General features: G+C 46.3%; 1 protein-coding gene across 3 annotated transcripts in view; it reads right to left on the bottom strand.

The window, feature by feature from the left end:
• Positions 1–11,572, bottom strand: part of DCLK1 (doublecortin like kinase 1) — a 356,039-nt gene that overhangs the window by 325,112 nt on the left and 19,355 nt on the right. For 2 of the 3 annotated variants that reach the window (XM_029209843.1, XM_029209841.1), the window contains exons 1-2: positions 8,211–8,416; positions 3,123–3,517 (exon numbers count right to left, since the gene is read on the bottom strand). In XM_029209843.1, the coding sequence (XP_029065676.1) occupies positions 3,123–3,498 (376 nt within the window). In that variant the 5' untranslated portion in view covers positions 3,499–3,517; positions 8,211–8,416. Of the gene's footprint in view, positions 1–3,122; positions 3,518–8,210; positions 8,417–11,572 lie in introns of those variants that run through there. The other variant, XM_029209842.1, reaches the window with a different exon arrangement.

Genomic DNA, 11,572 nt, shown 5'->3' with positions numbered 1-11,572 from the left:
CACACACACACACACACACACACACACACACACACACACACACACACCCACTCGTACAGTTATACTCCAGGCCGAGAGCTAGCTTTATCAACATTTTTAAGCCAAATTTAGGCATAATAATAATACAACAGTGAAAGTGACCAGCAGACCGTTATAAATAAAGAAACTCACATACATCATCGTCAGAATTTCTAGTCTGAGATAAGTGAGAATGAACAAACTCACAAAAAAAACATTACAAGTCAGATATACTTGTCGCAGCACGCACTAAAAGGATTTAACTTAAAATGCAAACGTCATCATGTTGGAAGGGGAAATGAGAAGCTAATAACATGCACTGACGTTTACATAAAATTAGTATGTAAAGTGGGAGCTATGAACCTAATGATGGATGTGAAGCAACGGTTTGCATTTTATCAGACTAAGCAAAAAACATAATTGACAAAGAGGCAAATCTAAATGAATTTCCAGCTATTTCAACACTAAGTGCAGCTGCATGAGAACTGTCAGTGTTATAAATGAAAAAAAAAATCTGTTTAAACTGAAAAAAAATTTTAAATGCAGCCAATAAGTGAACCTACCTACTTTACTGAAGTTACCATTTATTTAATCAGAAAAAGGTATTTTTTTCCAAAAAGGAATTTTTTAACATCAGAATATTCAATCTGCAGTTAACTTCTTATTGATCAAGGAGAAAGATGTTTGGAGGCAAATGAAAATATTAAAGTGTTTCTGGGAGCAGTTATCTGCCATTCCTGGAATTAAGTCAAGGTTAAAAATATTTGTTTTCAAGAAGAAGCTAATACAATAAGATTTCATTTAAAAGCCACTAAGAATATATATATATATATATATATATATCTTAATCACTTTGCTGTACACCAGAAATTAACACAATATTGTAAATCAACTATACTTCAATTTTAAAGAGCCACTAGTACCACCCCACTCAGTATCTTATTAGTGGCAGTTATGAGCTCAAGTGCTGGTACCAGCGGGTTCAAATCTTAACTCTACTATTTCTTGCTGTGCGACTCTGGCAGATCACTTAACCACACTGTGCCTCACTTTTCTCATCTTACTATGAGGATGATAACAGTACCTACCTCCTAGGATCATTGTGAGAATGAAAAATGTTCATACATGCAAGACACATGCTCAATATCTGAGAGCTATCATTATAATCATCACTCAGGACAGTAGTCTCTCTCTCAGGACAGGTGTTCTTTTGTCCTAAAAAACTGACAAAGAAGATGGTGGCGAGCATGCCATGATTTTGCTGGTCCCTGGATATAAAGTACTGTCATTTCCCACCTCTCACACCTTCTCCTTGGCGGATGGGAATCATGGGAATATCTCTGCCACTTCTGAGTGAAGATCGATCCTGGGTGAGAAACTGACTAAAGTAACCCTCCCCCCGCACAGATGTTGCACAAGTGACTCTAGACCAGAGAATGCCAAGCCAGGATGTCTTAGAAGGTGCTTTGAGATCTTGGCATATTTTCCCTACAACACCATCAGCCCTCAAAGGGATTGCTTGGTGACTGCTCATACACCTGACTTTGTACTTGATCTTTTCCCAGATCCTCTGGAATATCTCACCAAATTATTTATCCTGTATTTTCCAAGGTCATGAAAAGACAAGGCACAAAAATCAAAGCTGATACACAAATATTCTATGTTTATTCTTCCCCTTTAATTTACTGGAAGTTCCAGCATCTGAGAAGGAAAAAGGCCAAGTCTACAGGCTTCTTGGCAGGGTGATGAGTCATCGAAAAGAGATCTGAATTCCCACAAAATAAACATAACCAAACCCCTCCACACCCTCTCAAGTGCAGTCATACTGTGAGTGGACTGGCATCCCTGCCAAGGGATCAAGGGAAGAGAAATGGGAGAAAGACAGAGAAGCCCTCAACCTTGAATCACGCACAAACTCTGATTCCAAAGGAAGACCAGAGTGCTTGCCTGTGTGCAGTCAAGGCATGGCATTCGTCCAGGATCCAGACAGACTGCAGGGCCTGGGCAAATACATCTGGAGTAAAGATGAACTCGGGGTGAAATCAAGCTCTCCCCACATTCCCAACTTCCTTTCCCGTGTTGCTTTGCACTAATATTTCATGAGGACCTTGAGACCTCAACTTAGAAAAATCTACTCTCCAAAGAGGATCGGCTACCCTCATTTACATCTCAGCATGAATTTAATCCCGGTTATTTTTCTCCCAAGTTATTTTACTTCAGTTATGATTTCTAAGGTGATTAGAGACCTCACGCCCTGTTCAAACAGGGTCAGTCCTGAGACACGTATATTCCAGAGGAGGCAACCTACTCTGCTTGCACAAGACACCAGGCCTCATCCGTGGACCCAAATAGTCCTATTTCCACATGAAATGTCTAAAATAGGTAATCACTATTAACCTACGTTAAACTTAACAAAAATAAACTGAGCAGATTAACTCCTCAAATACCACAGAAAGACAACAATCCTTTTAAACTTGAAATCAGTCAAACCTTAAAATAATTTTAAAATTTAAATGTGTCATATTGGAAAGAATAGGCAGCAAATCTAACTTTTGGTCCAGCAACAACACTATCTTACCATGTACGCACAGACACATGTCACTTGAATTTTGGGGCCTCAGTCTCCAGTGACTAAAATTAATAGGTTTGATACCTATCTAAGATTCCTTAACACTCAAAAATTTCATGATCTATTAGTTATTTTCAGTTCAAGTACTTTCACACATGTGGTAGCAAAAGTTCAATTTGCAGCTAGAAATAAATAAGAACTATGTGATTAAAGATATAAAAATGGACTTTTAAAATTAACATAGCACGGGTGTGAGAAAAAATAGAGAGGATGCTGTAGAATTAAGATACTTTTTCCCTCAGCCCATTATTATAAGCTACCTGATCGAATACCATTAGGTTTGTTGGGGTTTTTTCTTTTTACGCTACTGTACAGACAAGTGAACTCTCCACCATGTGGAACAGTGAGGATCACAGCCACAAGGCTGAATGCTGTCTCTTAGAGATCAAGCAGAAGATGGTGAGAATAATATGGACCTGTGGGAACCGAAGCCATATGCCCTAGGGTCACTTGGGAGGTATCTCCCAGCTCTCACCTTCCAGCAGCTGGTCCAGGCTGGAAATCTTCTTGAGCCCATCAATGGTGTAGATTGTTCTCACCCCCTGGGGCAAATTCACGTTATCCGACAGAGTTCGGGTCAAATCAGCCAGCAGGGCCTCAAAAGATCGGAACCGGTCTGGGGAGATGGCATACACAATCCCTTTGAAGTATCGATCTCCGTTTCGATAGAAACGAACTTTCTTGGCCTTCTTCTCAGAGCTGAGGGTCTGCAGCGTGCGGGTTCGGTAGAAGCTGCAGTGGGCGCTGTGCGTGGGGCTGGGCAGCCCATTCACCCGCGACCCTCGGCTGTATCTCTGCGCCTTATCCCTTTCATCGAAGTGCTCCAACTCCATGTCTCTGCCGAAGGACATGACGGAGTTAAAGTTGAACCTGGGAGGCACAGAAACACAAACAGCCACACAAAGATGTTATTTTTGCACCCTGATTTGAAAGGCTCAGCTTGAGAGCAGCTGATGGAGATACTGCTATAATCGATGATATGTTTGATATGAATTATCAAGTTGGGAGAGAAAAGACAAAGAAATAGAAGAGGCAGACCCAGTGGAAACAGCTTATTAATCAACCCCAGTTTTGTCAGAATATGGCTGTACGCATTGACCACCTAGCACGTCAGGCTTTGAACAGCTAGTGTTTCCAACAGTCACAATAAACCTTTCAAAGTATTGTTAACCCGATTTACAGATGAAGAAACTGAGGCACAGAAAAATTTCTCCAAGTAATTCAGTTGAGAAATGCCTGAATCAAGAACTCTGCCCCAGGTCTGCCTGACTTCAAGGGTAGGTAGGAAATGAGCTTTCATTTCACTACAGGGCTAAAGATACAAGATACAGTGGTGGTGGAGGACCAGGAATCAAAAGAGGGCAGGTAGCATTTAAGAGTCAGATTGTAAACATTTTACCTAGTGTTTGTACTCTCCATGGCTAGACCAAGAGCAAACAATCTGTAGATTCTACCAACTTAAAAGAAATTTTCCAGAATATTCACATATTGAATTGAAATTTACTTAAAAAGTGGACTCACCATAACTCATTTACTTATATTTAATGCTTCAGATAAGGTGGATTAAAAAAAAAGAAGAAAAAGAAAGGTGGGGGAGGGAGGAGAAAGGGAAGGAGGCAGGGGCAGAAAAGAAGAAGGAAAAAGAGAAGCAGCACAGCAACAAGAACAAGAAGAAGGAATGGAAGTTACTTCTTTGGGACACTTGGACTAAGGCTCTCTCTGTCTGTGGTTGAGAAAATCGAGATTTGAAGATGTTGACCGAGACTTGACCCCATATGAGCTGCGTAACCTTGAGAAATCTACTTGTTCAACATCTTTAAGCCTCGATTTCCTGAATCACACATGGAAAAGATAACAGTACCTACCTCATAGTTAACATCAGCTATTAAGCAAGTTAAAACACATAAAGCACTTAGGGTAACGTCTACCCTGTGATAAGTATTAATATTTTTATTAATAAAATCTGCCTTTCTGTTCCTGACTTTGTCACAAAAAGACCTAGTAGGAACAGAATCTCTCCCTCCGGTACGAGAGGCTCCAGGTGAGCTTCCCCCAGCCCCACCCCCGCCACAGATTTCCAGCTCATGACCTTCTAAAAGGTACACCTGTGCCCCTACGTCCCCTCTTGACTTTCCATGGAGCCCTGTCGTCAGCTGCTGCCTGTGGGATCAATTCATCCCTGCTCAGGGGTTAGCTGATAAGGGCTCGTGCTGTTGCCCCTCACAGGGGATCCGTGTTTTAAACAGGGCAATCTAGAAAGTGGGAAAACCTCAACATTCAAAGGAAAGAAGTTTCAAGGACAAAGTTTCAGGCATATTGAAATAAGAGTTTAAGGGAAATGGAAAACTGGGGGCAAGAACCTTACAAGTGCTCCCCAAATCCCACCACACAGACGACATCACCTTTCCGAAGGTCAGCCCAAACCAGTCCAAAGTACTGCCAAGCTTCCCTGACCTTGCCTTCACCCTCAGTCAACTGACCTCTGAGCCATTCAGAATGGCTACAAATTCATGCTCAAAAGCTTCATGCACTGCTAGAGATTGTGCACTCCTGAAATGAGTGAAGTGGAAAAAGCTCACATTTATTGAACGTCTATGACGTGCCTGACACTGTTACGTGGCGATCAACTGCTGTGTAACATGCTAAGAGCTCCCTCTAAACCTCCTGCCAGTCCAGGGAGGGAGGGGGTATTATTGTGACTCAGGGTGAGTGCAGGATGTATCCAGGGTCCCAAAGACAGAACTGAGGGCCTTGGGACTTGAACCCAGATTCACTCCAACTGCCTCTGAAGCTGGCACTCCCTCCTTTCCGACTTGTGCACTCTGTCCTAGAGGCCTAGACCCCCTGGGATTGGCCCACCATCACATGTAAAGTAAGGTTTAGTTTAAAGCCCTCACTCCTCACTAGCTCTGTGACCTTGGGCAGGCTACTTAACTGCCAAAGACGTTGTGTGCACAGAGGCCAGGCAGTGGTCTCCAGGCCATCAACGTTTTCACCTGCTCATGATTCTATAGCTGACCCTGCTGGGGGGAGGGAGCAGTGGGCTGGGATTCAATCTGGAGTGATTATTAGTTCTGTGTATTTTTTTTCCTCCAAATGTGAAAACCGCCTCATGCCACTCAGTAACTTCACTTTTAGTCTAAATTTGCATTTTCCAGAAAAAATATACCATATATAGGTAGGTATGAAGTGGTTGCATTGATTTTGAAGTTAGATAACTTCTCAACAATTATTAGTTGATATCCAATCCTTCAGAGAGCTATTAATTAACAGAGCCAATATTTTGCCCATGATATCATAACTGCTCCTACTCTTTTTATTTGTTTTTAAAAGGAGTTCTTTTGTCTTCCAAAAGGGATGTGTGTGTTGGGGGGATGATGCTGCCAGTACTCAAAAACCCATGCCACCTCACTAGACTCTTCAAACTTCGTAAAGTATAAAGGTCAGATTGGCTGTTGAAGGTTTTATTTTTTATATGCAGTGATCATTCTTCCAACCCTAGGCATTTCCTTCCAAATCCAAATAAACCAAAAGAAAACATGCAGGACATGCAGAAAGGATGGCACAATTGTGTCACCAGAGTGCAAATCTAATTCCAAGGGGCTCTTGTTGATTCGCAATCTGCAAAGGTCAAATTATTTAGCAATTGTTGGAATTCCCTTGAGGGAACGGGCTTCTAGAACCAACAATTCCACCCCAATTGGAAAAAAAAAAAGATCAATTTAAAATAGAGAAAAGTTGATTTTATTTGTATATTTCTCCAAACTGGATCATGTGTTCAACCACAGCAGGGCCCACATCTTTTACTTCCCTTCACTGAGTCTGCCCCAGAGTAGGCAACGATGTGGGTGACAAAGAAAAACCACACTCCAAGTGAAATCATTCTCAAGGCTACAGCTACCACTAAATGAATGTCGAAAACCACACTAGACATTCTCGTGTTCCAGATATTATGTGTGGCTTCAAAATAGGTATTCTTTCCCTTGCTTGGCTGGCTCAGCAATTCCACTGGCTTAGTCATATATTCGAATCAAGAGCTCCTGAAGAAGATTCACTGGGCTTCCACAGGTCCCCACTTTCTGCAAGGAAGCTGGCTAAAGGGCACAGCCACGCGTTCACAGGCCATAGATGGCTAAGGGCCTGGGCACACATGTGTCCTGGGACCGAGAAGGTAACTGCACCACCTAAGCCACAGAGGTCCCAGAGGCTTGGGTGGGGAAGACCCGGCCTGGGTCTTATCAGAGATTTTCCTATAAACACTGCCAGGCCAAGAAATCAGCTTCTTCGACTGCTCTCTATGGGATTTCTCACCATTTTGAAGAAACTGTGTGTTCATCCTTCTCTAGATGAGCACACGAGTTCCTGTTTTGGAGATTACACACACACCAAGAAATAATTTGGATAAACGCTACCACATCTAAATAGATGCTAGGCCTGGAGGTCCCAAGGCACATTTTGCCAGTGGGATTAGGATGTAGGTGGATGGCCAGGCACGCACGAAGAAGCAAACACACCTTCAGCGTGCATGCACCACCCTGGACACAGATATCACAGGATGTGTGCATACCTTTTACACTGTTCCTACATATAACCTCTCTTAAAATCCTTCTGACCCGCACTCATGTGACATTTCATACTTAAAAGGCCGTCCTACTTTCCCGGCGAAAAGAGATATATTTAGGAACATTCATAAAACGTATTCATGGAACACCCTGCCGTGTGGCCGCTGAACGCGTGTGCACCAGAATCTGGACACACATTCATAGAGGCGGGGAGAGCAAGCCGGCCTGAATGAAACCTTTCAACCGCTCCAGCTCCTGCAAGCATCTCCTGGCCCAATGCAGCAGCGATTCCGAGCAGACCCGGTTTTCAGCAGCGGCCTCTTTTGTGGGGGGCCGTGCGGGGCTGGGCGTGCGTTTCCCCGCTAGGAGAGAAATGCCATTTCCTCTCCGCAGGCTGTTAGCACTGCAGGTACTAATTTGTACACGGGGCAGCCACGCTGTCCCCAAGGGAACTCGAGGCCCCGCAAACGTGCTTGCAGCACCCACACTGCAGTCACCCCCCCGCGCACGGATCGCCCCGTCCTCAAGCACACACCACCCTCCCGGGCCCACGGGGAAGCACGCACACAATAAGAGGCCCGACCCGACCACTCCTTCTGGGCGCACACTTGGTCCTCACTCCGCGGCCAGTTCTGACAATGACAAACACCTGGCCCAGCTCCTCCGCCCTAGCTCTCCATCTCCACTAACAAGGCGGCCGAGAGAATGGGGGCCCCGCTCGCCCGACTCCCCGTTTTCAGCCCGGTGGCACCAGACAAAAGAGGCAGGTGCCAGCAGCCCCAGGGCCGCCTGCACACACCGCCCCCGGCCGCGGCCGGGCAGCTCCTTTCGAGGAACGGCGGGAAGGGCGGCGGCGGCCGAGGGGCGCCCGCCTGCCCTCCGCGCCCGCGCTCCCCTGGACCCCGCGGTTGCGGGAGGAGTCGGCGCTGTCGGGCCCCCTGAGGGGCCTCCCGGCCGGCCCGCCCCTCGGCTCCCTTCCCCGGCGAAAGCAAACCACGCACCGGTCTGCGGAGAGACGCCGCCGGGGGTCTTTGTGGCCGCGCTCCGGGCCGCCTCCTGGTGCTGTCTTCGCGGGGCTGGGTGCGGCCTGACCGCGGGGCTCTGGGGCGGTGGCGGGGCCGAGGCTGGGCGGCGGCCGCTGCTGGACCGCGGGCGTCTGGGCTGCAGCCGCTAGCGGAGGGACGCGCCTCGGCCGCTACTCATCGAAATGAGGCGCTTCGCACAGCCTCACTCCTGCCTCTCTCCGGAGGAGGGCGGCGGCGGCGGCTGCGGGCGCGCTCCCTGCTCTAGTGGCGCACTCGCTCCCCCGCCCACCCCCGCTCCCTCCGCCTCCTCCGCGTGCGCGCCCGGCGCCCCCGCCCCTCTGGGCAGAGCGCGCCCACCACGGCTGCGCCCCGGGCCTCCTCCTCTCCTCGCCCTCTGTCGCCGCCAGGATCTCAGTGCATCTGGCTGGAGCAAACCCCCTAACCTCCCCAGGCCCCGGGAGTGGTTGTCTGGAGATTGGGGCCGGTCGGTGGTGGACCTGGGGACAGGCGGAGAGAACGTGGACCGGGTCTGAACCAGGAAACGTGCAAGGCAGAGACGTGAGGTGTGGCCGAGCCGTGAGACCCCCTCCCTCAGGGGAGGCAAGGGAAACCGTTCCTCCCCCCCACCCCCGCCACTGTACACACACTTCGATGTGACCTCGTGGTTTGACACCTTTCCCAGAATCATGAAAGCCAACGTGATGGCCCTGTCATCACTTCTCACGCAGGACACATCCATGCAGCACCTCCTGGGAGGACCATCCCCAGACCCTCCCAACCTACCCGCACTAGTGTCACCCTCAGGCCCCCTAATTGGGAAGGGCCAGATCTGCGCATAGATCCCACCCATCATCTCCACTTGACCCCCAGACTTGAGTCACCCTTGAAACAGTGATCTCTGCTTGGAGCTGAATATGTGTCACAACAGGCCCTTGATAACTTAAAGGCCAAGTTTCGCTACTGGACCCCTCATGCCTGCCAAGGCTGGCGGTCAGCGCTGGAAAGCCCCATGAGCTCACATAAGCCTCCGACACACACACACCCCAGGGGGCAGGAATGTTTTCAAAGCTCAGGCTGCTCACAGCTTCCGCCAGTTTTTGCACGGAAGTCCAAGAATCAGGTCGCAGACTTCTGGTGAACCTTAGCCTGGTTCAGTGGGCAGCTTGAATTTTGGTCCAGTTAACCTCCTGACTGTCCCTTGAGACATGTATTTGTCCCAAATACTGTACATACACAAATACACGTGCATCTCTCTCTTCCTGAGCTTACACTTTTCAATAGAAAATCAAAATTTTTTCTCTTGTCAGCTGAGCCATTATGTATTTGACTAGTTATTATTAATAAGAGCTATTCTGAAGTACTTTCAAAGTATTATGTAAATACTAACTACCCTTTGTTATAAAAGGCAGCTCAAAAGAGATGCATGTTACATATTCAACAAGTGCTGCAATATTTATTTTTGAACTACTGAATAGCCCAGGGATGAGAGTACAGTGAACTCACCAAATTAACTAGATGCAAAGTACTGAGCCTGTTCCTTCAAATTCTAATCAGAATGAGGGCCAAGGGGTAAGTGCAGAGAAAGAAGCCAAGTGTATTTTGAGAAGGGAAATCAAAGCTTCTGTTTATCTTTCCTGTGACAGATGCCAACTGATTTCTGCCAATATGCTAAACCAAGAAATATATTCCATCTCCTTGCCCCTATGGATATTCTGTCAGGGTCATTTCTTAAGCACTTTAAGTAGCTCAACTGTATCTTACCTCTTTCCTAGGTCTTCTCTCTGGGATATGCAGATACTGTCCAAAGAAACAGCTTTAAATTTGATTCTCCCAGTTGCAATGTGCTCTCACTAGAAATAGTTGGGCATCATTAACCCTTTCAGGACACCAAAGGGCAACTGACAGCTAGGTGGGCACACTGAATAGTACCCACCAGCCAATATACCATGGTTATATCATTTAGCCAGGACAGGAGGATGGTAACAAATGGCACCCAGTGACCTGACAGAAGTAACTACAGAAGTGCCTAAATTATTTCCAGGGTAGTCTTTGGCAAATCTAACTGCTATTCAATAATAATTCCTAATTGAAGTGAAATTTAATCAGGAAACTCCTAGTTCAAATAATTTTCAAAAACTGACGTTATTTCCAATACATCACAAGGATACTGACCAGAGAAGTGACTGACCCTTTTCTCCATGAAAATCTGAAGGCAACAGAGGTCTCACTCTAACTCCCCAAAGCTCTTTTTAAGCTGTGTACCCCAATTGCTGCTCGAAGCAACCGCAGCTCTTCATCCTGCAAGATGACAATGGCTTGGACACTGTTCTGTCGGTGGCTCCTGTTAACTGAGCGCTTGCTTTTTGCTGTGCTGGGGGCTTTTGTACATTTTCTTATTTCATCCTTATAAGAACCATTCAAGGTAGGCATTACTATCCTCACCTAACAGATGAAGGAATTTAGGCAGAGGGAGGTTACCTCATTTGCCCATAGTCACGTAGCTAATAAATCTCGAGCCCAACTCCATTTTTTTAAATTCCTATGTTTTAAAATTCAAGTCACTGGGCTTCCCTGGTGGTGCAGTGGTTGAGAGTCTGACTGCCGATGCACGGGAGGCGGGTTCGTGCCCGGGTCCGGGAGGATCCCACATGCCGCGGAGCGGCTGGGCCTGTGAGCCGTGGCAGCTGAGCTTGCGCCTCCGGAGCCTGTGCTCCGCAACGAGAGAGGCCACAACAGTGAGAGGCCCGCATACCGCAAAAATAAATAAATAAATTCAAGTCACTTTTCCAATTGCTATGCCCATATGCTTATAAAGCAATACCAAATTCTAATGTGAAGTGTAATCTCTTTTGAAAAAATGCAGCCTTTTAACCAATGGATTTATTATTTCATAACAGAGTGAGAACAACTCTTGCTGTTGTGCTGTAGTGATGGGTACCATCAGGTGTGTCTGCTCTGAGCTAAACGTTTTCATGAGAACATTTGCACTTCATGCTCGTCCACAAAGTTGATGGACAATCTTATCTAAAGGGTTTTTTTTTTTCCTGAAATTAAGTTTTCAGATAAAGCCAGGGAAGATAAAGAAAACTAAAGAGTAATAATTTTTAGGAACTTCTCTGGTGGTCCAGTGGTTAAGACTCTGCACTTCCAGCCAGGGGGTGCAGGTTCGATCCCTGGTGGGGGAACTAAGATCCCACATGCCGTGAAGACAAAAATATATAAAAAAAAAATTTTAATTCTTAAAGAAAAAAGAATAATAATTTTTAGTTGACCACATACCTCTTTTCAGGTGCCTTTATTGGCTTCTTCTTAGAACATGTACTCAATTACGCAGATTC

Source organism: Monodon monoceros, unplaced genomic scaffold, assembly GCF_005190385.1.
Source record: "Monodon monoceros isolate NGI ecotype Baffin Bay Population unplaced genomic scaffold, NGI_Narwhal_1 Super_Scaffold_8, whole genome shotgun sequence".
In the NCBI taxonomy this organism is placed as follows: Eukaryota; Metazoa; Chordata; class Mammalia; order Artiodactyla; family Monodontidae; genus Monodon; species Monodon monoceros.
Note: the sequence above shows the minus strand (reverse complement) of the source record. Positions and strands in the feature narration are given on the sequence as shown.